The following is a 25,453-nucleotide window of genomic DNA, read 5'->3' as shown; positions in this document are numbered from 1 at the left end:
CCTAAACTTGCACTTCCCCTTAAAGAGTGGAAGTGTGTGTGTGTGTGTGTGTGTGTGTGTGTGTGTGTGTGTGTGTGTTTTGTAATTTCCATAAGTTGAGAGGCCGTCTCATGTGGCTGGCCCGGGGCCTGATGATCAGAAGCACTTCCATCCTCCCTCAAGGGGAGCACACAACCACACACACGCCCTCAAACACACGTAGACCCGTGCACGCCACCGCTCCCGGGACCGCCAGCGCCTCGGGCTTGTTTCCATCTCCTCTCCTGTTAGTCCGCCCGAGTCTTCAGGAGCTAGATTTCTCCCTCCGCCCAGCGTGTGCTTCATTCTGACAGCAACCGGTCTGAGAAAAGCCACTCGACAAAGTCTAGCCCCCTCGATGTTGAAACAAATCAAAATGTGTTAAAATTCCTTACAAAACACTGATTCCTCAGTCATTTAGTGATCTGCTGCACCGCGTAGACATCCAGACAAGCAGATGAAGACACATGCACACCAAAGGAAAAGCTTTGTTCTGGTTTTCTGCCTTATTCCCAACCTGTGAACCATTATTTCCCACCCTCTGAATGCTCCATCAACCTCCCCCCTTCCTTCTACTCTCGCTTCCTCCGTCTGCCCCAGTGTTGTGGACTTGGCTGTAAAATAAGTGTGATTTGTTATTCCCAGTGGCGTGGCCTGCTATCAGGAAGCCCCTGTTGTTGTGATAAAAAACTCAGAGCAGGGAGAACAATATGGAGGGGATGGGCTGGAAGGGGGTATCAGAGACCCTGCGACTTTAATCTCTCGCCTTCCAAAGAGACTGATAATAAATAAAATGGACTTGCCCTTCCCTCCATGGCTTTCTTGTCTCTCTTTCTCCACCATATTGAAATCCTCTCACAAGGATTTCATTGGATTTGACAGGTTATGTGTCGGACGGCGGCATAATTTCGAGGATATCATAGAGCGCGGAGGCCAGGAGGAGAGTTGAAATCCCTTTGAGAAGAAAAGATACAAGAAGCCTCCCGTTTCAGCTTTGCAGCTTGTTATCGTCTCGTTGCTGCAGATCAAGTAAGATTTTGTCTTCCGCCTTTGACCATCGCATAATCAGGAACTCTGCACGAAACAATTGTGTGTTTTTATTATTGAATGATCTCCATTGTTATTCTCCCAATTGATTCATTATTTTTGCCTGAATATATAGCGAAAAGAGCAGACTACAGGTTTCCCACAGCCCAAGATGATCCTGACCAACAGTCCGAAACCCAAATCAGTCTCCGATGACACATCTAAAGCAGGAAACGCCAGCTAAACGGTATTTTCTCTCCCGTTCCCAGCTGCTGTTCCACCCACAGTTTAAGAGAAGCCTGCACATCTCATCATTAGTCATCATCAATCGCTTCGGCCGTTATGAATAAAATGCCCAATCGCCCTCCCTGTGTGTTATTATGGCGATCCAATTTCTAGCCTCCTCATCAGAGGTTTGTTTGTGTCCCATTCTCCTTAATGAGGCAACAGGCGGCATAGGGCTCACTAAATACTATGGGGTGTGCCCAAATACATTACTCGGAGGCAAACAGCTGCACAAATATGGCATACAGATGTGCTGAAAACATGGAGTACGTTCAATATGAGGCATTCAGGAAGGGTAGCTTTGTAAAACACATCCGCATAAGATACTGTTGCCTACAGTTTGAATATTTTGTTTTCAGACACAATCCTCTCTTTATTCCTATTTAAATGCATCAGTCATCACTTTTGACCAGCTGCAATGATTACATTATGTGTCCCAATTACCCAGGTGAAATTAATTCATGCATAACATTTGTTTGGGGCTATTTGCATTAGCAAAGTATTCCAACTTTCCAACCGTGTATATAGATATTCTTTTGGTTCGAATACTCTTGTAAACTACCTCACCTGTATGAAAGGTTAATGACATGGTTTGTTTGTTGCGGAACTTGTATCCTTGTTTTTGTTGTTGTTGGTAATGATGAAGAACACTGATTTCACAGAGAATGTCTGCCTGTGATGACACTTTCATAATTCTAACAAAATGTGACTCCAACTTCTACAGATATATGATCCATCAGCAATATTAGAAGCAACGCTCCGTATTTGAAGCATATGAGAGACTTTGACGGGCCGATAATAGAAGACGCAGTATTTGTTTGACCAAAACAACCTTAAATCACCAATAAATGTCAAGTATTTCAAAGAAAAAAGGCGTTTTAGAGAGTACTTGAAACATGCAATTTTAAATGTCCATGCAATACGAACAGCAGGGGGGCATATAAATGAATTATAACATAACAGACGTGCTATAAAAATAAACCCGATGTCAGTGAACCAGCTGAGTGAACCGGAGGAGTGCAGTTAGTTACCGGCGTGCCGATAGGGCCAAGGTGAGAGGGAAAGGACGGCCTGGAGGAGCTGCTGAATGATGTGCAACGGTGTGAGTTAATCTCTGCCTTTCTTTTTCTTACTGCACACACACACACACACACACACACACACACACACTCTGACAGCCCCAACCTGTTTCCCAGTTGTCTGCAGTTGCCTGCTACCAAAGGCAGCCCTTAATTCCCTCCAATCACAACTACAAAGCCCAATCTCTCCACTCAGAGCGAGATCCAGCCGGATAAAAAAGATTGCCTGCAACCATTCTCCATCCACGCTCACCACTCAGCACAATAGCGTGTAAAGCCTCCGCTCACCAGCCGAACGAAAAAATGAAAAAATAAATAAATAAATATCCCTAACCCACAAATACACACAGCTGCATATTGTTTGTCAGTTTTCATATCCCTCCTTATTTACTCTCCCTTTAACACAACAGAGTGGAAATTAAATAATGGAAAACAAGGCTGCGCTTTATTGGTTATTTCTCTCCTATTTTTTCACTTTAAAGTTATTGAAAACTTGTTCTTGTCACCATTGTTTACCACTCAGCTTAAGGGAAAATTGCATCCATGCGTGTCTCTCTCTTCCAAATCCATTTTCCATTCCTGTTTACTCTGAGAGTAATAGAGCAAGAAATCAGGTCGCTGCTGTCCAGGAGTCCATGCAGCAGGGAAGCCAGAAAAGCTAACAAACAATATGCGTTACCTCGTCTTAAACTGTACCTCCAGATGTCTTATTTAATGAGTGAAACACTATTGGCGAAATTTGGGATATCATCCGTCAAGTGAAAAAAAAAAGAAGAGCAATGGAGACACAGATGCCCACAGATGAATGCAAAGATACGGTGCTATAAAAAGCCGAGCCAGTGAAAGCATCAAAATAATGAGCTGGAGGGATTTTTCCCTCTCAATTGCTCTCTGGAAGCTCTGCCCTCGACACTTCGGCTCCAGCCTTGTGTTCATCCAACCTGCGGCGCCCTGGCTAACGCCTGCACACGGGCGGATGAAATCCAACCTGAATCCAAAGCTCTCACTGAAATCTCAACAGCTATGGCTGGTAATATGATAATAGAAGGGCTGTTAAGAGAAACACAGTGGCATCTGCAACAGAGAGTGGCATAATGATGTTTGAGCCACATTTATACACCCAGACTCATCAACGAGAGATTTGGAGGACAGCAGACTGGGACCAGTTTAAATTGCACACGCTGTGCATTAAACATGACCAAAACATGATTTTTTTAGACAAATTTTTATTTTCCAAGGGGGTCAAATGCTTCATATGTGAGGTGTCATTTTGACTAACAATCCGAGAGAATGACATTGCATTTTCCCTCAGGCCAGCTGACTGTTTAGCATTGTGTTTTACTGTTTTGATTGAGTCTCCCTGGTGTCGTCAGCGCCGTTTAAAGATGCAATTGACAGCTGTTTTCTGCAGAAAGTGCCATCATAAGCCCCATATGCAACCTGCCAAGCACCAAACGGCGGACGCACAAAGTCAGCGGCTAGCCGGTGAACACAGTGAAGCATTGAGCAGCTGAAGAGCCGCACGAAATCTCTCAAGAGATGGGGGAGACCAAAATAGAGCTAAAAGGCAAGAATTAAACTTCAGTCATCAAGAGGCCAGAAACGCAGCTCTAAACGAATGTTGCTGCATTTGGTGGGTGTTTAATGTCTCATGCATTTGCTGCAGTGATGACGTCATTGTTAAATAGAATTGCCATAGAAGTGAGTGGACTGTTATAACACTGTACGTTTGACCCGCTGTTTGAACACACAGTAAAAGTAGCAAGTCAAAACAAAGAGACTCAAGAGATTATTGCCTCAGTAAACATTGCAAACATTAGTTCTTGGTATCATTTAAGTCTTCTTCAATACAGCATGATCGTTATTTGGTAAATTATGGTCCCATTTAAAGTCAAATAGATGACGTGATTGACAGGTCATTTGCATTGTTTGGTCTGGGATTGTCCATGTTTTTGTGTAATCAAATCTGTAAGCATCGCAGGCATTGGAAATTTGAAAATCTCTATAGCAATTTGCAGAAAGCCACGCAAAGAAGGAGTGTTTACTCTTTCAAAGGTAGCAGATAATATCTGTTGACTAGAATGTTATTATTGTCGTTTGTAGGACCACTTACTTTAAGATCACTGATATGAACGAATGCAAAATACAGGCACAAACTCAAAAATTGTTGGAGAAAGCACAGATGCTCATCAACACAAGGCTAACTAGCATGCTAGTGTAGAGGTTTACATGTCAACAGAGATGAGCAAAAGGCAACTCCTGCAAACTCAAAGGATGCAGGTAACACAAGAAATCCAATCTTGCTTTTGCTTGCCTCTTGTGGATTCACTTCTTATTTTGCTGCAACGTTGTACAGGTGTTCAAATTTGTGACAATTAATGTACTACAAAAGATGGCTGAGTGTTTACTTTAAAGGAATAAGTCTGTCCAACCATGCAGGCAAGTTTGTGAAGTGGTGTCTTTGCTTTTTCTTTAAAAAATATGTATTCCCTATCCAAATGTGTTGGATATATAGAACAGCCAGGTGAGAACAGACCATTGATAAGATGAGAGACAGTCGCAGGTGTAAAGGGGTGAAGCAATAGATGGGAATGGAATATAGGTAGTTGCTTAGAGAGCGCAATTTGTCATTCTGCGCAGCAGCCCTCGAACACTCTCACCAAATAAATATTCATGACAAGTGGAAAGGGTCGTTCACGCTCGTCCTCCCACCATTGAAAAAAAAAAAGAAGAGGCCAGGGTAAATCTCCACGTGAGAAATGACTCTGTCAAGACCCATTTGAGAGTCACAACTCAGCGACCCTGTCCACCCACCGTCCACACATCAGCGCTGCCACGCAGGCTCCGTCTTCCTCACTTCTTCTATCTCTTTCCTTTCTCACAACAAGCTTTCCGCTTTCCCCTCCGCTCTCCACTCCGCCTCAGCTTTTCTACCGGTCTCTCTTAGTCTCTTTCTCTTCACTCTCCATCTGTCCCTTCCACTCTGCATCTTTAACCACGATGAGACTGAGGCAGAGGTGTTGCTCAGACTGGTAATTTTGCACGGTGAATGCAGAGCGGCTCCAATGCGACGCAATATATCTTCTAATAAGGTTCTTGATCTTTTGCAAAGGAGGGCAAGAGTGGGTGAAAGGGTTTTTGCAGTTTTTGCACTGAGGTGAAAGAATGAGGAAGAAAGAGGAGAGAAACAAAGAAGAGCAGATCACAATGGCGAGAGAGAAAGTGAGACAGGTTGAAGCTGAGTGAGATAGAAAGACAGACATGCCTTGAGGACCTTGGGGTACAGAGGGAGCTTAAATCTGAGCTGATTCTTTGTGGTGGTAGAAATGGGAAGATTCTAGACTTTGCAGTTGTTTAAACGTTGCGTTTTAACGCCAGCTGTGCCGGCTTTCATCCTTTTATCCAAGATGGTTGGGAGGTCAAACTCTTGTCATTACCAAGCGACAAAAACCTGCGCACTCCGATGGCAATGATGAGGAAGTTGCGGCCATTTATGACTCAACTACACAAACCAAAGATTTCCAGCAGAAAATTCCCTCCCAATAGCTGTAGTGCTTGATTTGTCTGCAGCTGACCTTTCAATCAGATGTTGAGACGTCCTTGGACTAAAGGGAGAAGCAAGTAAAATAGTATGCAGGACAGGTAATAATGCTCCTGGTAGACCGGCATCAAAATGATTAACTGCTCTGCTATAGAATTACCACTTACATACTTTATGTCTTGAAAAAAAGGACATCCTGACCACCAAAGCAAGACGTTACTTTTTATTCTACCTAATTTCTCCTTCTGCGTTTTGCAGCATCGGTTCGTGAAGCTGCCAAACCTTGCTGACAACGATTTAAAACATGCAATGAAGGCAGCAAAATACTATAGACGGAGAGCTCGGTGGTCCGAGAGTGTGAGAAACGACTGCATCTTTGTCCTGAACCTGCGCAGCTGAAACGGGGTTCGCTCCAGCTGTCAGTTTCCTGAGTGGAGTTGTCCAGAGACGCTCATTAGCACTTCCTACAGAAGTGTGTGTGTGTGTGTGTGTGTGTGTGTGTGTGTGTGTGTGTGTGTGTGTGTGTGTGTGTGTGTGTGTGTGTGTGTGTGTGTGTGTGTGTCAAAACTAGAGAGGCATGGTTTGAGAACATATATGACACTTACTGAATGTCATGCATAACCCAAATGTATGTGATATAAATGTGTATCCTATAGGCTCTGTGGGGGCAATTAAAATGGCAAAACAATGGCGCATGAAGCCCAGATGTTATATTTCAATGCGATCAATGCAACGCAATGCAATGCAAATTAAGTCTAAATCTTTAATTTAAAGCCAAACTCTCTGGGGGGGGGAAGTCAAGGTCACGGTTCAGATAGAAATGTGGCCATTGATAAAATACTGTATATTCTTTTTAGTAATTTAGGGTGGCATATTAAAATCAAACAAGGTTCAAAGACATCAGCCTTATGACTTAATAAATGCAGTGCATTGGCCAGCAAGCAGACAGAATCATATTCTTGACAAACAAGAAGGAGCAGCGGCAGCTCCAGGATTGTTTTGGCTGCAGTCACTTAGTTATCTGGAGGAGTCGAGGAAGCATATCGTGTATCATTTGAGATTGTATTTAAGTTTAAAGTGTCAGATAAATGTAACACTTACACATGAGCCAAAAGCCTCTAAAACTGGACTTGCCCACGGTAGCTGCTTAAATCACGTTTATGAAGCAATTTTAGGATCGCCTCTGAAGGCCAAGTTAGTGTGAACACATAGTGGGATTATTATAAGGTGTTTTATTGCTTATACGACATCATTGTGTTCGATATTTAGTCTTGTATGTGATACAGACCCGGCTCATCTTGGTAGCCTATTAGTTCGTCAGACAACACATTCCCTCTTGTTTTCACCCTCTCAGGATTGTTGCTGTCTGTTACTTTCTTTGCAATTTCCTTTATACACCGTGAGCGTCCACCAATGTGTATCCTTGTGTTAGCCAAAATCAAAACCCTGTGGAGACCACAGAAAAGAACATAACATGGACCTTGTGCTTTCTTTGTTATCTACTTCCTTCTCTTTTCATTTTTATGAAACGGAAACGGTTGAAAGGTTTATATAACATATCTGGCATTGCAGCAAGGTGGTCAGTGGCATTACCTAAAAACGTTAAAGGGGAAAGAGGTTGTATAAAGACTGTCTGATAAATTGCCTTCACTTAAGCATCAGTCGGAACTGAAGACCACAATGTTATAAATTAAAGTGTGGCTGTGTAAAGCAGCTCAAGGCTATATTAGCAATAGTAAAAGCATAACACACACAAAACCTCCGACAGTTGGCAGTTAAGCTGTAATGTGGGTAAAGTAGGTACCAGAATTTGACAGGGAAAAAGAATGAGTGGAATAAAAAAGACTATTTCTCTGGTGCTGCTGCATCGGTTTTGATACTTGTTCCATTGTTAGTCTGGCTGTTGTTCCGTAGGAGTCCGATGCTAATTCTAGCTGCAATTCACATCTAAATTTAATTAATTTGCAACAAGTGCACCTTGTGCAGCTCAAGTACCCATTTCTGAGTTGAACAAAGAGCAACCTGTACTGAATCCATCCAGCCAAATTGTTTGAACACAAATCTAAAAATAAGCAAAAAACCACAGCACATCTGTTCTTTACGTCACTGATTTCAATTGAATGATAACATCCGGGTGAGGCTGTAAATGCAAACTTCTAAATCTCATAATAACGTTCAAATAGGTGAATTAAAAATAATAACAACTCACAACCTACATTGTGTGTTTTCTCACTTACTCTCCCACACAGTCATTACCACCTCTTCTTGGCTAAGTCAAGTTACTTTCCAACTCGAGCAGCTTCCCTGCCGCCGCCTACTGCAAAAACACAGTTAAGTGCCCGAGCCTCTTCGCGTTCAGACTCGGAGAGGGAATAAATTGCCACGTTAAGAGTTATCAAGAAGCATCCGCTGGTAGAATCAAACACTTGACGCGCCCATCAGCTTTGTAAAGTGCTTTGGTTTGTGAATGTTTGGAACAAAAAGTCTGCAGCTGAAGGTTAACGATATTAACGTCAAATGATTTCCCCATCCCCCCTGATGACTGCTTCGTCTACGGAGAGCTGCGCTGCTTGATCTCAAGGGAAAGGTTTGGTTTGTGCTGCATTATAGCAAAGTGTTCAAGTGAGAAAGTATAGAAAGGTGTAGTGAAGTATGCGCACACACACAGAATAAAATGTTCCCCTCAAAATGAATTTGTGCTCTTGCAGCTACTAAGTTCTGTCGCTAACTGCTAACTATTAGCTTGTCGCTGCTTGACGCGCTGCCGTCTCCGCTGCTAACTGATGAATGCTGCTGCATTACAAGCACGGATCCTCCTGCCTTTGTCTCAGCGTCATTCTCCTCCGTTAAGAGCCCAGAACGCCGTATGTTAGTCGTTTGAGCTGAGCAAACTGGTTCCCCTCATCATTCTGTCCGTTTTGGCCATCTGCTTGGAAAGTCTTCCTGTCCTTGTCCTGAACTCGCTGTACCGCACTCTTGGTTTTGATCACGGCGGCCTCGGAGTTCCTCCTTGGAAACCTCAATGTGTTCAAACCAATCAATGCATGGTAAATATGAAGCTGCAGCCAGAATATGGTTAGCCTCGCATAGCATACAGAGTGAGAACAGAGGGAACAGTTAGCCTGGATCTGTGTCATTTACAGTATTTTTTTTTTGTACTTATTAAACAAACAAGGCGTATCATGGTCATTATTGAGCTTTCAAGATGAATTATTTTGCCTTGGACAGATCCAGGCTAGCCGTTTCCCCCTGCTTCCAGTCTTTATGCTAAGCTAAGCTAACCATCTCCTGGATGTAGCCTCGTATTTAATCTACAGACATCAAAGTGTTATCAATCTCCTCAACTAACTCTCGGCAAGAAAGACAATAATTCTCCTTTAGGATACTTGAACCGACATTCGTCACATCATTGTGAACCAATTGCTTACTGTCCATTTATGCATTCTATCTTTTGTCGGATCCATCACAACAAATTCAGCAGAAATAAGTACCCTATAATTAGTATGTCTTCATGAGAATGTGTCTCCTATGTGCTTTACAAAATAAGTAGGCTAAGTATGCATTATGATATAGGTTTCTGAGTCTGCGTCAGACAGCGAGAGTCTACACTGTAAGTGAGTCACACTGCAGCTGTAATGAATGTGCATGTTCTTTTCCTGAATACCCAAGCATGACACGCTGTGACGCTCCAGAGGCAAAGACACATGAAGCTTTTTGAAAATGCTCCTGAATTTTTGTTCTCAAGATCAAACCGACGTCTCTGCATGTCTTCTATTACAAAACAGGTGAAATCGAAAGCACAATCTATGCATTATGCAAATCTTTTCAGACTTACTCCTAGTAAATAGTGGACTTTAAATACCAGCAATGGCCTGTCCACTCATTTGTGTTTAATTAAATCCCAAATACTCCAACATACACACACACACACACACACACACACACACACACACACACACACTCCTAGCTATGGCTGAAAAGGACACTCTCCTTTCTCTGGCTCCGTTAGAAATAATTATCTCCCATCGATCTTTCCAACTCTCCGCGGAGCACTAACATGAGCTTGTACTGTCTCAGCCTTCAACCGTCTGTCAACAGGCAGTGTGTGTGTGTGTGTGAGGATGTGTGCGACCGGCACATCCCAGGTCTGTGCAGTGCACCGTCTGACTTGTGACAGCCATGTAATTCTATAGGTGGCTTGTCCCAGCGCAGCAGTGGAGCGTGTCCCCCTAGTGGGACTGGAGGAAAGGCAGGAAAGCCCTTTTTGAGGCAGGTCAACCACATGGGGCCCTGTAATGGTGAACGCACTGATAACTGGCCACCCGCTGTGACTCCACTGCCGCATGAAAATCCAAACCATCAGTATGGGCGCCACCGTAGCGGAAAATTGTGTCCAGCAAAGCGTGCAAGGCGGGGGAGAGGATGTGACAGTGAAGACATGCAATCCTAATGAAAATCAAATCCAGTCGGCTTGCTCCTTGGAGAATCTATGCGGCAGGAAGCCTATAGCTGCCCCCATAGCTGATAAGGGAGGTGAGGTTCAGCTAATGAGAGGGGATGGAGGTCAACCCTTCAATATGAATGCAAATCCCTGTCGTCACATGACAAAGTTGTATTGTAACAAAAAAACACCCTTGCTTTTTAATGACAACCATTCATTTATTCACCCGTTTGAATTAGTCACAGCATGCGAGTGATGGGGGCGGATGCGGCGTCTCCATGGAAATCACTGCACTCACCTTGCCAGGCCTCAGCCAAAGCCACAGACTCGTCTTCGTCATCATTAGTGCTGCCTCAGCCTTCCCAGGAGTTTCGCAGCAAAACCAACTTCACCAAAAGCCCTTAAGTGTGCTTGCAAATGGCTATCCCAGCACTTATCCAAATGGATCGCAAGCTCCGCGCACTCAATTCTACGTTTTAATTACTTCAGGTTTGAACGACAAATCAGCACATGGATCACCCCATGCAGGAAGTCAACGAGGCGGTCTCAGTGGGGGATTTTTGGAAGAATAGGCACAAATTAATTATGTAATGCAATAGGCATGGGACGATAATTTCATTTTACGATTATCTGGGTTAAAATAATTGTGATTCACGATATTATCCAAATAATCATTAAAGTATTCTTAGAACCTGCTTAACACTTAACATTTTTAAGAAACAAATACTCTATTATGCTAATTAATTCCTAATGGATCAATACATTTTTAAAATGTATTTTTGTGTTTTTTAAATCAGGCTCTATTTTTCACTTCTCTACCATAACAGAGAGCTAGATAGCTTTTTCAAGTCACTCAAATTATCCCGATAATCCACCACAATTGATCATGTTTCTTCCATAAAATACAACATAGCGTAAAACCCACCATCATACGTTCTTCCTGCCAGGCAGCAACCACCGGTTCTGAAAAGTGAAGCCAACACTGAAGTGCCGTAAACTTGCATACGCTCCGCTGGACATCAGGGGGCGACTCATCTGGTTGCACAAACAAGTTTATATTTATGAGAAAATGACCCTATTTCTCACTTGATTTATTTTTAAACATGAGTCTGTGGTCTCAATCCATAGTTTCTAGGTTTTTTTAATACAGCATGATGTTCATTTAGTAAATTATGGTACCATTTAGAGTAAAATAATAAATCAGGGTATGCTTTCAGGGGTAGCTACCTTGTGTTTGACGGCTGTAGCGTTGTGGCCATGGCATTTTGACCGTGGCCTCGCTACAACGCAGCCTCGGTACAACGCAGCCTCAGAACAACCTTGCTGCCGTGGCCTCGTTACCCGCGCTACAACACTACCAATGCGATCGCACGACCGAGTGATCAAAGAGGTTTCTGTCTGATCTCGAATACCTGTCACATCTGTCTTTCAAGCCACATGAAGGTTTCATTTCCCCCTGAAATAGCCCATAGCCTCTTAATGACTAACACTCGTTGCAGGTCTTTTGTCTGTGGCACCGAGCAATGGGAAGACATAGCTTTGTAGATGAGAATCCTTTTCATTTGGAATGAAGAAAGCTCTTCACTGTGTGTACAACTGAGACTGGAACGCAGCGAAAGTATTGAAACGTAGCGGCTCCGTAACGTCCCCTGGCCTAAATATTGCATAAAAAGTAACATCAAAGTGAGGATCATCAGGACACCACTCAAAGAGAGTTCAAACAGCTTCACAATAATGGAAAAACCAGTACATAGAACTGGCACGGACGAGATCGTTACCAGTCCATTGGCATCCATCTCGGCTTGGATTCTTTTTTTTTCATCTCCTCACTTAATTATTTTTGCCCCATCATTTAATTCATTTATAAGCTCAGAGCCATGGACCTGCCCGCATTAATATGAGATAAAACTCTGAATGGGCATTAATTGTGTTTAAAGGAATTCAAATGGAGTGGCGGCCCTCTCTCTCTCTCTCTCTCTCTCTCTCTCTCTCAGTCCCCTACATGCTGACATCAAAAGCAATAAATGGGAAGAGCCATTCAAATTGCCTTGAAGCTACTTGCCTGCATAGGCAACCAAAAATACTGTTTTGCACGCTCGCCTCAAATGAGTCCTCCAATTCCTCTCCTCTTTCTTGCCGAGGTCCTCGCCGGCACAAACGCACAAGCAAACCGGCTCGCCCAAACACATATAACACACCTACACACAGATGCACCAAGTGGATCTGAGTGGCAATTATCCTCGACAACCCTTTCAAACAATATCTGGCATTTTATCGCCATCTAGGCAGCAGGGGCGTTACTGCGCACATCACAAAAATGGATTTTCTCACCGGTCAAATACGTCTCTTAAAACACTGAAGCAGGGATAATGTCAACGGGAGCTAACGGACGGGGAGAGAAAAGGCAACAATTAGATTAAAAGATTAGATTGTCTGAATTGCCGATACTGACTGAAAAGGAGGAGGAAAAAGACTAAAAGGCGCATTCAATGGAGGATGAGAAGAAATGCAGAAAAAGGGGAAGTGAGCTGATGAAAAGGAAAAATTGGGCCGGGGTGAATTCTTATAAAAGTTAAGAAGACCTTCTCGGCTATCACTTCTGTTTAACAGCAGAGAGGGATTTGATTACTTCAAAGAAACTTGCTGAACACGGAGCGAAGTGGAAAAAACCCCAGAGTCACGTTGGGAGAGAATGAACAAGTAGGGCTGATGCCTTCAAACAGCCACACCATGTAGAATCGGTTTCCTCCACAGCTTCGCAGCCAATGTTGAAACTCAAGGTACTCAAATGTACTTATTGTAAGTCGCTTTGGACAAAAGCGTCTGCTAAATGACCTAAATGTAAATGTAATGTAAATGTAAGGTGATTATCCAGGTTTAAGAGTGTATACTTGTGTAACAACCGAGGGCCGCAGAGAATGTTGTTTTTAAAAAGAGGCTCAAGACCCACCTTTTTAATCAGGCTTTTAACTGACTTGTTAAAGGGATAGTTCAGAATTTTGGACATAAGACCTTTTTTCCAAATCAGCCGGTGTGTTCGAGACGTAAGGAGACGTTTTCAAGAAATTTCATTCAGTTCTTCTAGTTGCCGAGTTCGCTTATGCTATGGCTAGCGCAAGTCAATCGTTCTTAGCTAGCATGGCATTAAAAACAGTCTTGCCCACTCCACAGTGCACCCGAGGCAAATCCATTGTAACGGCAGACTATTGATGTACATATGCGTTGATAGAATGTTTGAAATAAAACCAACCTTGCATTTTTAAGGATTTATGTCTCAGCAGCAGCAGCAGCGTGTCATACTTCCTAGTAGGCTATGGCAGCGGTGGACTGATATCACCTAGCACTTATAAGTTACCGGTTCTATAACTTGTTTATAGTTTGTTTACCTGCTGTCATTGCTACAGACGCAGAGTAGCCTGCAGTGCTAGTTTCTTCAATCTCACAGAAATGGACACTTTTGGAGAATATACTGAAACTTTTGAAGACTGATGAGGAGTTTTTTTCCACCCAAACCCAACCGTACCTGTACAAGCCTGAATATACAGAGGAAGAATTGCGCGAGAGGGATGCTTAAAGGGCAGAACGTGAACGAGCATCTGTGGAGACCGAGATAGCCCCCGCTGGAGCTGAGAACCGGGACTGAACAAACGGAGACTGGTGGTGCCAGGAGGGAATCCCCCACAATGCGTCCGAGGGTTTACGGGTCTACGGACGGAGCAGAGGTCCGGGTTTGCGGTGCGTAATTGTGGCTTTGCATGGCCGTGGGCTGCCCGGTGTTTGAGTGAGCTCCGAGGGCTTTTCAGACAGCCTTGGGGGTAAGTGCCGACAGTTTGGCCCGGTTCGATTGCCTATTTACGGGCAGTATTTCAGGCGGCGCGTCTTAGAGTTTTGAGTCCGACGGAGCAAAGTAAAGCTCGCTGCTGCTGAGAAACTAGTTCGTAATAAAGTCCATTCATTCAATGCGAATCACAGCTGGCGGAGTGGAAGTTTGGCTGACGGTGCGCACAGGTCACCAAGACCTCACCGAGGCAGGTTTCCACCGTTCCAGGCACATTTAAATGCAATAAATAATCACAACAAACACTATTTAATGCAACTAATTGAATCAACACGTGAATTTATATCTATATAGATTGTCCCGTCACATCTGACGTCAGATCAAAGGCGGATGGCACGCGTAACGGACACTCAGCCTCTCGGACCAAAACATCTCCCTCTCTCTCTCCTGTTTTTTATAATATCGGCATTGTTATTATTATGATACGCGCGCACAGCGCGTGATGCGCGTGGTGGGAGCGCCGGCGCTGCTTCTGTCATCAGGTTGTCAAGTGACGGAACTTGCACTGAACCTCCCCTAACGCATTAAAGGAGAGGAGAGGAGCTCATTTGATTGGTGAAGATCTGAATCGGCTGTATTAATCCCAGTCCATGCCTCGTCTCCTCCTCGTCTCCCACTCACGCCTTCTTCTCCTCCCTCTTTCCCTCTTGCGCGGGTGGGCGAGACGGGAGGTGTGCCTGCACGAGCCTGCGCAGTGCACGAAACTTGCAAAGTCCAGGCGGACACACCCCGTCGGCGCGGCGCAGGTGCGCTGAGAGCTGACTGCGCCTGGTCTACGAAACTAGGGCCCTTTATGTTAATGTTGATGACTGGCAGTGAGTTATCATCAATAAAGCTGCAGTTTCCACATTCTTTTGTATTATGATGTTTTTATTTTTCTGAAAAATATTTGGTTTTCACCGAACCCGTAGTCATATCGTATCATATCGATATCGAGATATCTGGCATGAATATCGAGATATGAAATTTTGTCCATATCGTTCAGCCCTAATATGTACATCGACAGTCTAGTGTTTTAATTGATTTGCCTCGGGTGCACTGTGGAGTGGGCAAGACTGTTTTTAATGCCTGTCTAGCTAAGAACCATTGACTTGCGCTAGCCATAGCATAAGCGAACTCAGCAACTAGAAGAACTGAATGAAATTTCTTGAAAACGTCTCCAGACGTCTCGAACACACCGGCTCACTTGGAAAATAGGTCTTATGTCTGAAATTCCGAACTATCCCTTTAACATGTTTTATGGTTATCTTAGCGAGGGCTCCATGTCTAGCTAGATAAAAAAAACAGTATTCGGTGAGATGAGTTCTGACTCGACCGGAATATGAAAAAAAACAGGCGTCAACATAGAACTATTGGGAGGAATTTAAAAATCACAGCGGATTACAAAGTGAAAAAATGAGAAGCTTTATAAAGTGCACCGGTCAGCAGAAATGTGTGTGTGTGTGCGTGTGTGTGTTTGCATAAAGAATGCAGCCCAAACAGCACACATGATTAATCAGCGTGATGCAAGTCTCTGCCACCAAGTGATCTTCCACTCTTGTCAGCCATCTTTGCTCTCGGAGTTTGTCTGTAACAGTTTGTGAAATAAAAACGCAACGGCACATATGCTGCAATGGAAATGCAACACCTGAATCAACACCTTTCTATCACCGTCTCTGCAGACGCTGAATATGAAACATAAAGCTAAGGATTCATCTCATGCCGGATTGCTATCCCTATTTTTCTGTCTCTTGGCTGTACAGTTCTACGACTATATATTTGCTTTATGGGGGACATTTGGATAACGAATGAAAACTTTGTAATTGTATATCGTTTCTCGTTTGACTAACTAAGCAGATCTCATGTTTAAACATATTTCCCCGCATACAAAAAATTGAGTTACCACTTTGGTCTCATTTTGAGCGAGGACAAACTCCATATTAGTATGCCGGAGGTGGGGGAGAGTGCAAGGTAAGCATCCGCCCGGCCATGCATCACATACTCTCGCTTGATTGCTCAGCTGTACACTCAGACATTTCATGACCTCATTGAACTCCAAAGTTGCCACCCTGAAAAATAAAAAAAGTCTGTGTCCCTCAGAGGCAAGCAAAAACTCAAACAACCCCCAAAAGTTGCTGTTTTTAAAGGCGCTCGTCTGAATTTAGTGTGTGATGCATAATCTAAGGGTGAGGTCATGTGGAACCTTAGTGGTGTTGTTTCCCCCCGGGGAGCAGCTAGCTGTTAGCATTTTGAGTTTTCATCCCCGATATCCCGTTTAGTTTGATGAAATCTGATGGAAGGAGGGGACAGAAGCCCTTCTCCTTAATAAGAACATGTAGACAACAACACAAGGGCTTTTGATGTATAGATCTTCCGGTCACCTGTCAGTTTTACCGTATGGCCAGGGACACGCTGCTTAACGCTGCAGCAGGAAGCCATCCATCTGCAGAAAAACGCCGCCGGGCAAGGCAGCAACCCAACTGCTGATACACTCATGAAAAATAGATCGGCTGCTAGAAAATCTCCATCAACCTCCTCCAACCCCGCGGCGACAATTACCAATGCAGTCAGTAATGAAAAAGCTGGCTACTCAGTGACCCGTCTATTACCTTAACCAAACGGAAGTGTGTGACACCGACGAGACTCGCAGAATCATCGCCGGCGATACCGCCATCGGCCGAAAGCTACTGGCATGGAAGACAACGGGACCCCCGCGGTACCAGCCCCCTTTTACATGAATACCGCCACTGTGCTGCCGGCGGCTTCAACACATTCCTCGGCAATAGAGAGGGGCCTATCGTGATCACGCCGAAAAGAGAAAACCGGTGCCTCCTGCCAAACATAGGCTTGAGCTTGTGTGTGCGTGTGTGTGTGTGTGTGTGTGTGTGTGTGTGTGTGTGTGTGTGTGTGTGTGTGTGTGTGTGTGGCTCATGAATATGTGTAATGTGTTACAGAGAGTGTTTGTCAGAGTGAAGGCGAACAAACCGAGATGTAAACGGCGTGATCAACATCGTATTGTACGCCGGCGTCCTTTACACATCGTTACTGAGGCCTTTTCTCTCCGTGTGTGTGTGTGTGTGTGTGTGTGTGTGTGTGTGTGTGTGTTTGTCTCTTCTCTACTAAAACTCACAAACAAGCCATTAATCTACTCAGGATGCAAAGCTTTTTGTTTTTTTCTCACTTGGCACTTCACTTTCCCGATCGCACACCACGCAATGTCCAGTGGCGTTTTTGCATAATTAGGCCACTTCTATCAAATACAGGCAGATTCTAATGGAGCGCTAAGGGGACATATTTACTTTAATTACTCCTCTCGCTATCTCCATCGCTCATCGCCCCCCCCCCCTTACACTTCATCCATCCTCCTCTCATCCACTCCCTGCCTCGGGGAGAGTAGGCTGGCAACGTCAAGGGACAGAAGATTGAAGAAGACTGCGTTTTCCCCTCAAAGGTCACACCCTCCCACGGCGGAGTTACGATAGCGTTTGACCTTATAGCCCATTACAGCGCAGCCACAGTCACAGGGGAACCCACGGAGAAATATAAAAACTATGTGTTTCAGGCTCTGCCATTCAAAAAATATCTGTCTATGTGTGCAACATGTGTGTGAGGGTTAAAACGTGTGTGTGTGTGTGCTGTCTTACAGGAAGCTTTTAGAATTAGTCGAACTCAATAACCATAACAGCTGAACAGCTGACTGAGATAAATAGACAATAAACAAACCAGCAAAGTGCACTGTAGCACCACAGACTTGTGCGCTTTCACACAGGAAATGGCACAGAGGAGAAGAAATGTGAAACCTCGGAGCTCCGCACTGGAGAGCCCATTTGCCAACGGATTGTTCCGGTAACGCCGGGGTGCATTTAGACAGCAGTGTCTACATCGGTAATGGGCTGCTTTCACCCGAGCCATTTTCATGCTCTTTTTATTCCGACTGTTTGTGCATCGCTGTCGGCTGTTAAAATAAACGCTGCACAGCTCCAGAACTCCCAAACTCTTTATTCCGGCTGCTCGACCATGTGAGCGGAGACGCCGGCGTGCGAGGAGAGAGAGGGAGAGGGAGGGAGGGTGAGGAAGTCAACAGGACTCAGAAATCATCCCGCCTTAATGACTGGCGTCCCTCATTAGTGTCATCATTAGCCTTTGTGGCTCATCGTAGTGTTGCTCCGTATTCACACGCCATTGTAAAAGAAAAAAGAAATAAAAAAGAGAAGCCCATCACTGAAACGGCACTCGGCAACAGAAGGCTTGCTGGTCTGAAAGCCGGGTTCACACACAGAAAGCTATTTTTTTAGGGTGAGCTGTAGGTCGGCTTTGAAGCTCATTGTTAGATGGATGTGACGTCTGCATGGTTCATAATGAGGAAAGTACAACGGTGTACTCATACGCCGAGCGGCCCTCATTATCCTCTGCAGGAGTTGATGCATGAGCCCTGCAGGACTAAACAATAACCCTATTGGCGTATTGGTGTAAGATTAGAAGTGACTCATGCTAGAGGGGGGAAATGCTAGACCTATATGTGTGTGTGTGTGTGTGTGTGTGTGTGTGTGTGTGTGTGTGTGTGTGTGTGTGTGTGTGTGTGTGTGTGTGTGTTTTCCTGTCACACACCTGTTGCTGCACACCTGAATAACGGCCGAGTACTGCCTCACTCTCCCTAGGTGTGAGCGAGCGAGGGTGAGACAGAATGGAGAGGAGAGAGAGCGAGAGAGGATAAAAGAATAAAAGTGTGTTTGAGTGTGTTTGTGCATGTGTCACCACGAAGGTCAGCCCTCTTTATGTGTAACGGAGCACCGTGGATCCTCTCCTGTGCCACCATGACCTCCCTCTCTCTCTATCCGTCTCTCTCTCTATCTGTCTCCCTCTCTCTATCCGTCTCCCTCTCTGCGCTTGCAGCAGCTTAAACAGGAACTTTAACAGTCCATTGGTCACCGCGCCCATAAACGTCCATGACAGCAAATCTTCGGGGCAGACACGCCCAGGTGCCGGCCCAGAATTTAAACTGTGAGTATAGCTGTCCGCCAGGGTCTAGCGGCGGGGGAGAGAGAGAGAGAGAGAGAGAGAGAGAGAGAGAGAGAGAGAGAGAGAGAGAGAGAGAGAGAGAGAGAGAGAGAGAGAGAGGCGAGAAAACGCGCAGCATTTTGAGGAAATAAACGAGGGATGAAAGGTCGGTAAATCACATTAATTAAGGTAGAAGACGAGTTTCAGAGGGTGGGAAGATGTGAAAGCTGAGGGGGGGGGGGGGGGGGGCGGGAGAGATAAGAACAAGTGTACAAGACAGACAAAGAGGAGGGGAAGACAAGGAGGAGGAATCCATGTGGGAGAAAAGTCGCTGCACCTGCAGCTCCCAGCTGTGCTTATTCTGAATCATTGCTCCAGCCGGAGAGACTGCTTAGCGTTTCATTTGGAAAACGGGGATTTATTGCCAAGGGGAGAGGAGGGGATGCCACCGCTGGGGCGTGCGAGGGAGCGTCGGATGGTGTGAGGGGGGGGAGTGTACGGTAGCTTATTGTGAAGAGGAACTTGGCTCCCTACCTGGGCGATCATTAAAGAAGAGTGACCTCGTTCGATCCCAGGTGCTGTAAAGCGGTGCGATCGGACGATCCGGTGGTTTCTGAGAGGGAACTTGAAAATCCCGATGCGAGTCAGATGGACTAAGTGTTTTTTTGAGCGTGTAGTTTGTGAACAGACGCTGGACGACTCACGAGGGAAGGTTTTTATTGGTTTTGCATTAATGTGCTTTATTCGCTTTATGGATCCGTTGAGGGGTGGAGGTTGGGATCCAAACACTCGGATTATAGAGATACATCGCTGTGTTTGAGTGAGTGTGTGTGTGGAAAGAAGGACTACAAAAGGGTAAAAAGAAAAAAACATCTGTTACTTTTGAAGGCGGTAGTGAAAGAATCTAGTCAATGGAAAGCCTCCGCACAGGAAGTCCGGATCGCATTTGTGTTGAAGAAAGGAGGGGGGGGGGAATCAATAAAACAGGGAGTTAAATCTTTTTTTTTTTTGTAGGCACTATTAGCCTGAATCATAACCGCCTCAGATCAGAGGATCGAACTGCAGCGTGGAAATGAGCCAATGGCTTATCCAATTAAAAATGAATAATACGCGGCAGGAAAATGTGCACTGAGCCTACACAGGTCAAACAAGAAATACCAAATGAGCTGTGCTGCCTGACGCCTCTCCAGACATCCTGAGAGAGAGAGAGGGAGCGAGAGAAGGAGCACAACAACGCCGAGTTTCCCAAATGAGCTGTTTGCCTGCCACGCTCCGGGGCTCTCCCATTGTTGCCGTGCTTCGGGAACACTCTCAGCCTCCTTATTATAAAATTAGCTGCCACTTTAAACTTCTGCGGCGTGTCACGCGAGGTGCAGCCCTCATTAGAGTCAAGTAGGCTGCACAGTAATGACTTTAATGGTCATTTGCAGCGATCATCATCATCATCATCATCATCATCATGTGGGGAATATGAGGTGCTTTATGTCTTTGTGAGGAGATCAGAGGTCAAGAAAGCCCGAGGAGAGCAAACGCCTGGAGCTGGATCGATGTTTGCTCAAGGGCACTTCGGCAAGGGTTAAAAAAGCGCAGGAAAAGTGTGAAGAGACGTCACCAGGATGCTCTCCTCTATTTAAATGGGCGTCTGAAGACTTGACTGACAGAAACAGCTGTTCCCTGTTACCAGTCTCTCTCTCTCTCCTCGTATCAAAGCCAGATCAAACGGACGAGTGCCTCTGTCACAGTGGGAATTAAGGCTTTATTACATATCCGGAGAGAATCCGGAGAGAGCGATGGAGTGAGATACCCGGTGGGACGCCAGACACCCAAAGGGACGCCAAATACCCGGAGAGACGCCACAAACAGTGGAACCCAGCAGAGCGGCCAAGTTACTTCCCTGCCCCTCTCTCTCCTCCTCCTCCTCCTCCTCCTCTCCTCCATCCGCCTGTTTGCTTCACACACGCGCGCGCGCGCACACACACGCGCACAAACCCAAAGAAATGCTCAAGTTGGGGGCTGAGCGGAATATAGATGCGACTGAAGACAAGAGCCGGAGCCGCGATTTCACACGGACACACGATACACCCCTGCGCTCTCTCTCTCTCTCTCTCTCTCTCTCTCTCTCTCTCTCTCTCTGTCTGTGTCTCTCTCTCTTTGCTCGACAAGAAAACGTTTAAAGCCCCCCCCCCACCCAAAAGTGCAGCGACCACTGCAGATCCCCAAACAAGACCCGACGCCCTCTGCTGCCCCCCCAACAAAAACCCGGTGCCCACGAATGACAAGGCAGCTGAGGGGGTGAACTTAAACCGGCTGGCACGGCACGGCACGGCACGGCACGGCACGGACCTGACAGCGCAGGTGACCGTGTGTCTGTGTGTGTGCGTGACGTGCAGCAGACTCGGGACAAACTTGACAAGTCGGCTATTTGCGCCAAGAACACTGACTTCCGACTGTCAGTCACACTCACTCACACACACACACACACACACACACACACACACACACACACACACACACACAGCTCCCCTGTCTTACCTGCGGGACGAGGAAAGCCAAAAGGATGCGGAGTCCAATCTCCATGGTGGGTTGAGATTTTTTTTAGTTTTTTTTTTTTTTTTTTTCTCTCTCTCTCGCGGTGTGAAACAGAAACAGAGTCAGTACGGGGTGCTGGAGGCTGCCTCAGCTCTGCTCATTATTCCACTGTCCAAGCGCCGAGGAGAGAGAGATAGAGAGAGCTAGAGAGACGGAGAGAGAGAGAGAGGAAAAGCCGCTTCGCCGTGAGCCGCCAGCTGCCAACTTCCCCCAAATACAACTGCAGTCTGATCAGCAAAGCATTGGATGGTGAAGGCGAGACCACAACCAATAGATTTATGAGGAGGACAGAGGAGCGGGAGGAGGGGGGAGAGAGAGAGAGAGAGAGAGAGAGAGTGGGGGGGGGGGGTGTCTATCGAAGTAGAGGGTCACTTAGCGTTACTGATTTTCTTTGTGGTCAAATTCACCCCTTTATTAAAGGTGCGGAGTTTGGAATGATCGGCAGCGCGAGGACAGATCAACATCAGGCGCATCCCCCCCCCCCCCCCCCCCCCCACCCACCCACACACACACACACACACATACACACACACACACACATCGGACAGCTTTATAGCCCTTATTCCAGCATATATTTTCCGCCCCCCTTTTAGAGATGATTTACGGCTGCTATCATGTGTGTGTGTGTGTGTGTGTGTGTGTGTGTGTGTGTGTGTGTGTGTGTGTGTGTGTGTGTGTGTGTGTGTGTGTGTGTGCGTGAAGCAGCGATGCCTGCAGGGCTTCCCGAGAGACAGAAACTACAGTAATCATACATTTTGGTTTTTTTCTACTATACATGTCGACACACTGGCTTACAAAGAAGCTTTTTTTAGACTCTTGATGATGAGACCATATACGTTACAATATGAATAATTCTGTGATTTAATGTTCTAACAATAAAGTTTTGTGATTTTTTTCTCTCCCATCAAACAATGTAATAAATTGTTAATATGAGTAGGGGATTCTTGTTCGTAAGAAGGAGCGTTTTCTTTTCAGTCGTGCTCTCCTCAGAGTGCATTTCTTCTGTTTCTCCATCTCTCTCGTTGACGTCCAACATGTTTTGTTTTTAACCAGGTACCCCAAACCCCCCAAAAAGGATCACAGGAGCTCAAAGGATATACTGATATGACATATGCTATATATTGTGCAGTTCGGTGACAGACCTCTTTGTCCCTTTGTTGGGAATAATCAATTAACTACCACATAATTATTAAGTGGAGGTTGGCTCCTTTGAATTCAGTCCTGATGGCATGCAACATTACCGTGTATATATACAGTTGATGGGTTTTAGTTAATCTTATTATGGTTGCATTAGGTCAGATACTGTCACTGAGTATTTAGACTGCTTAATTGTTCAGTCTTTTCTCATCCAGTTTGTACTTATGAAAAGTGATGCACTATAATTCTCATAAGCCATAGTGAGCTAGGACGAGCAGGGCTGCCTCTAAGGAATGACAGCGGGAGGTTGAATGGATGAGTCACACAAACATAGGACTTTCACCCAGGAGGCCACTGTTTGTGTCCTGTATTAAACCAAAACAATGAAAGTTTAAGGCATTTCCACATCAGGTTGCTGCCTGCATGCTGCTAATAGCGGCGTTACGTTGTTTTCCCACTCTGTCCTGCTCTGCTGTGATTGGCTAGTACTGGCTAGTACTACTGTGCTGTGATTGGCAGATTATCTGGCAAAACAGTGTGTTTTCCTACGCTGTTACAAGAGTAATATATTAATATTTTGTGTCTGGATTACCTTAGTAGCTGGCTAGTTAGCTAGCTAGCTTGCTAATGCCACCATGCTTTCATGCTACACCGGTTTACCTTCCAGAAAAAGAAAGTTGCCGCTCATCAAGCAATAGCAATGTGCTTTCCCATGATGTGACAATAGAGTGTAGATGAAGCATTACGTGGTTAAATTGGACTCACTTCGTGACTGGCTATAGCTAGCTTGCTATTTCCATTTCCATGCTGCACTGGTTACTGAAATCGAGACATTGGCATGGGAGAAGCTTTCCTCTCCTCAGGTTTCAGCAATAAACCCACTCAATAGTATTCAATTTTAATTTGGGTTCAAATAAACCAGTTTTTACAGGAAGCCCCGAACAATAAGCCGAACAGTTGAGGCAACGAGTACCAGCCAATCACAGCACGGAAGGGTGGGACTAGGCGTTACATTGTTGAGGAATTGCATTGTGTCTGCAAGGGCCACCCACCCCAAAAAAATAAAAGATGTGTCTTAAATGATGGTCGTGGTTTAGACATCAGCCCATCCTGACACCACAGAGTGTTATTCAATGAGCACACACACTTTTTTCTCATTCTGGGCCCAAAGGTCAGATGTCTATTAAAGTAGCCCATCGGTCTTTCTTAGGGGGCAGAGCTGTCAAAGAGCACACTTAATCTTCATGCAAAGTACCCTTAACCTCCAACACAGACAAATCATACAGAGGGAAACAGACAAATGAGTCGGCTGTGCAGAGGATGAGCAAAGGAACTCGGAGTTAATGGAAACATTCAGAGATCGCCTTCGCCTCTGTGATGCCTATTCTGTCTTTCTGACCGGTATACAAAAGTGCATTTGATGACAGATTTCTGCATATATCCATCTTGAGTAGGGGGGGGGATAAGGGTTATGTTCACACACAAAGTCAGGTGAGCTTCTCAGTGTAGCCCTCAACATCTTTACGTTTTCAATGGATGTGAAAAACGAGGGCAGGAATTGATTTGACGCCTGAGGAATTGCTTTTCCTACAGAGTTTTTCTGCCATATTTGTTTAGCGATAATGTAAAGACATTGGAGAGATATCACCGATGACTGCCTGGTTCAAAGCACTCAAGGTCAGCTGTGAATAAAACCTCTGCTAGAGAAGAATATGACGAAACGATCCATTACAATGAGACGGCTGGATGAAGAACAACACACTCTGCTGCCTTTTTTTGTAATCATGACTTGTTTTTTTTATTATTTTTTTAAGGAATCACAGAAAAAAAATAAAGTCGTGGCTGAGTGGAATCAACAAATCATACAGAAACGTCTGTTCGGGGGCACGGGAAGCGAGAGAGGCTGGCTCAATCAGTTTGACAGTTTTTAGGCTCAACTTAATCAGCCCAAAATATTTCAAAAACATCAAAGATTGCAATTAAGATTCCCGCTGTAAAACAGAGGATCTTAATTGCCATGTTTTTGATGGGTTTTTTTTCTGTAATTTGAATGATCTTCAGTCAGTTTTTGAATTCTGATATTATACCTTTAAAACACTGAGGATTGCATTCATTTCCTTATCAGGTATTTTCATAATCTGCCTGCGTTCTAGTAAACGGGCTGGCTACTTGTGGAGATACGTTTGAGGTGATTGCTGGGCAATTAAACAAAAATGTCGACAATACTCAATATTTCCTTGGTTGTGTGTGAGGGGCTGATAGATATAGCACAGACAGGGTGCCACATGAAGCGTTTTAAATACCATAAACGTTGAAATGTTAAAGGGGAATAAAAGTGCTTATTACTTCCATCAAACAAGCCAACGACACCCAAACCTGAAGTTTGTCTCCCAGCAGCTTCCTACTTTGTTTGAAAGGTTACCGTCACAAATCAAAGCAGCCGAGCGATGGCAAAGCAAGTGGACTGAGAGTCTTTTTATTTTTAAATAGGGGGATGTAACATGGAGCAAATGACACAAAAT

The 25,453-nt window shown here is 45.0% G+C and overlaps 1 protein-coding gene across 1 annotated transcript in view; it reads right to left on the bottom strand.

Moving 5' to 3' along the window:
• The window catches only part of cdh13 (cadherin 13, H-cadherin (heart)), a 291,682-nt gene extending 269,664 nt beyond the window's left edge, over positions 1–22,018 (bottom strand). The window contains exon 1 of the mRNA XM_084018321.1: positions 21,738–22,018. Within this exon, the coding sequence (XP_083874447.1) occupies positions 21,738–21,782 (45 nt within the window). The 5' untranslated portion in view covers positions 21,783–22,018. The remainder of the gene's footprint in view (positions 1–21,737) is intronic.
• Between the last annotated feature and the right edge of the window lie 3,435 nt (positions 22,019–25,453).

This window comes from Eutrigla gurnardus (genome assembly GCF_963514095.1).
Source record: "Eutrigla gurnardus genome assembly, chromosome: 9".
Lineage (NCBI taxonomy): Eukaryota > Metazoa > Chordata > Actinopteri > Perciformes > Triglidae > Eutrigla > Eutrigla gurnardus.
The sequence above is the reverse complement of the archived record's forward strand: the minus strand, read 5'-3'. Positions and strand labels throughout refer to the sequence as shown.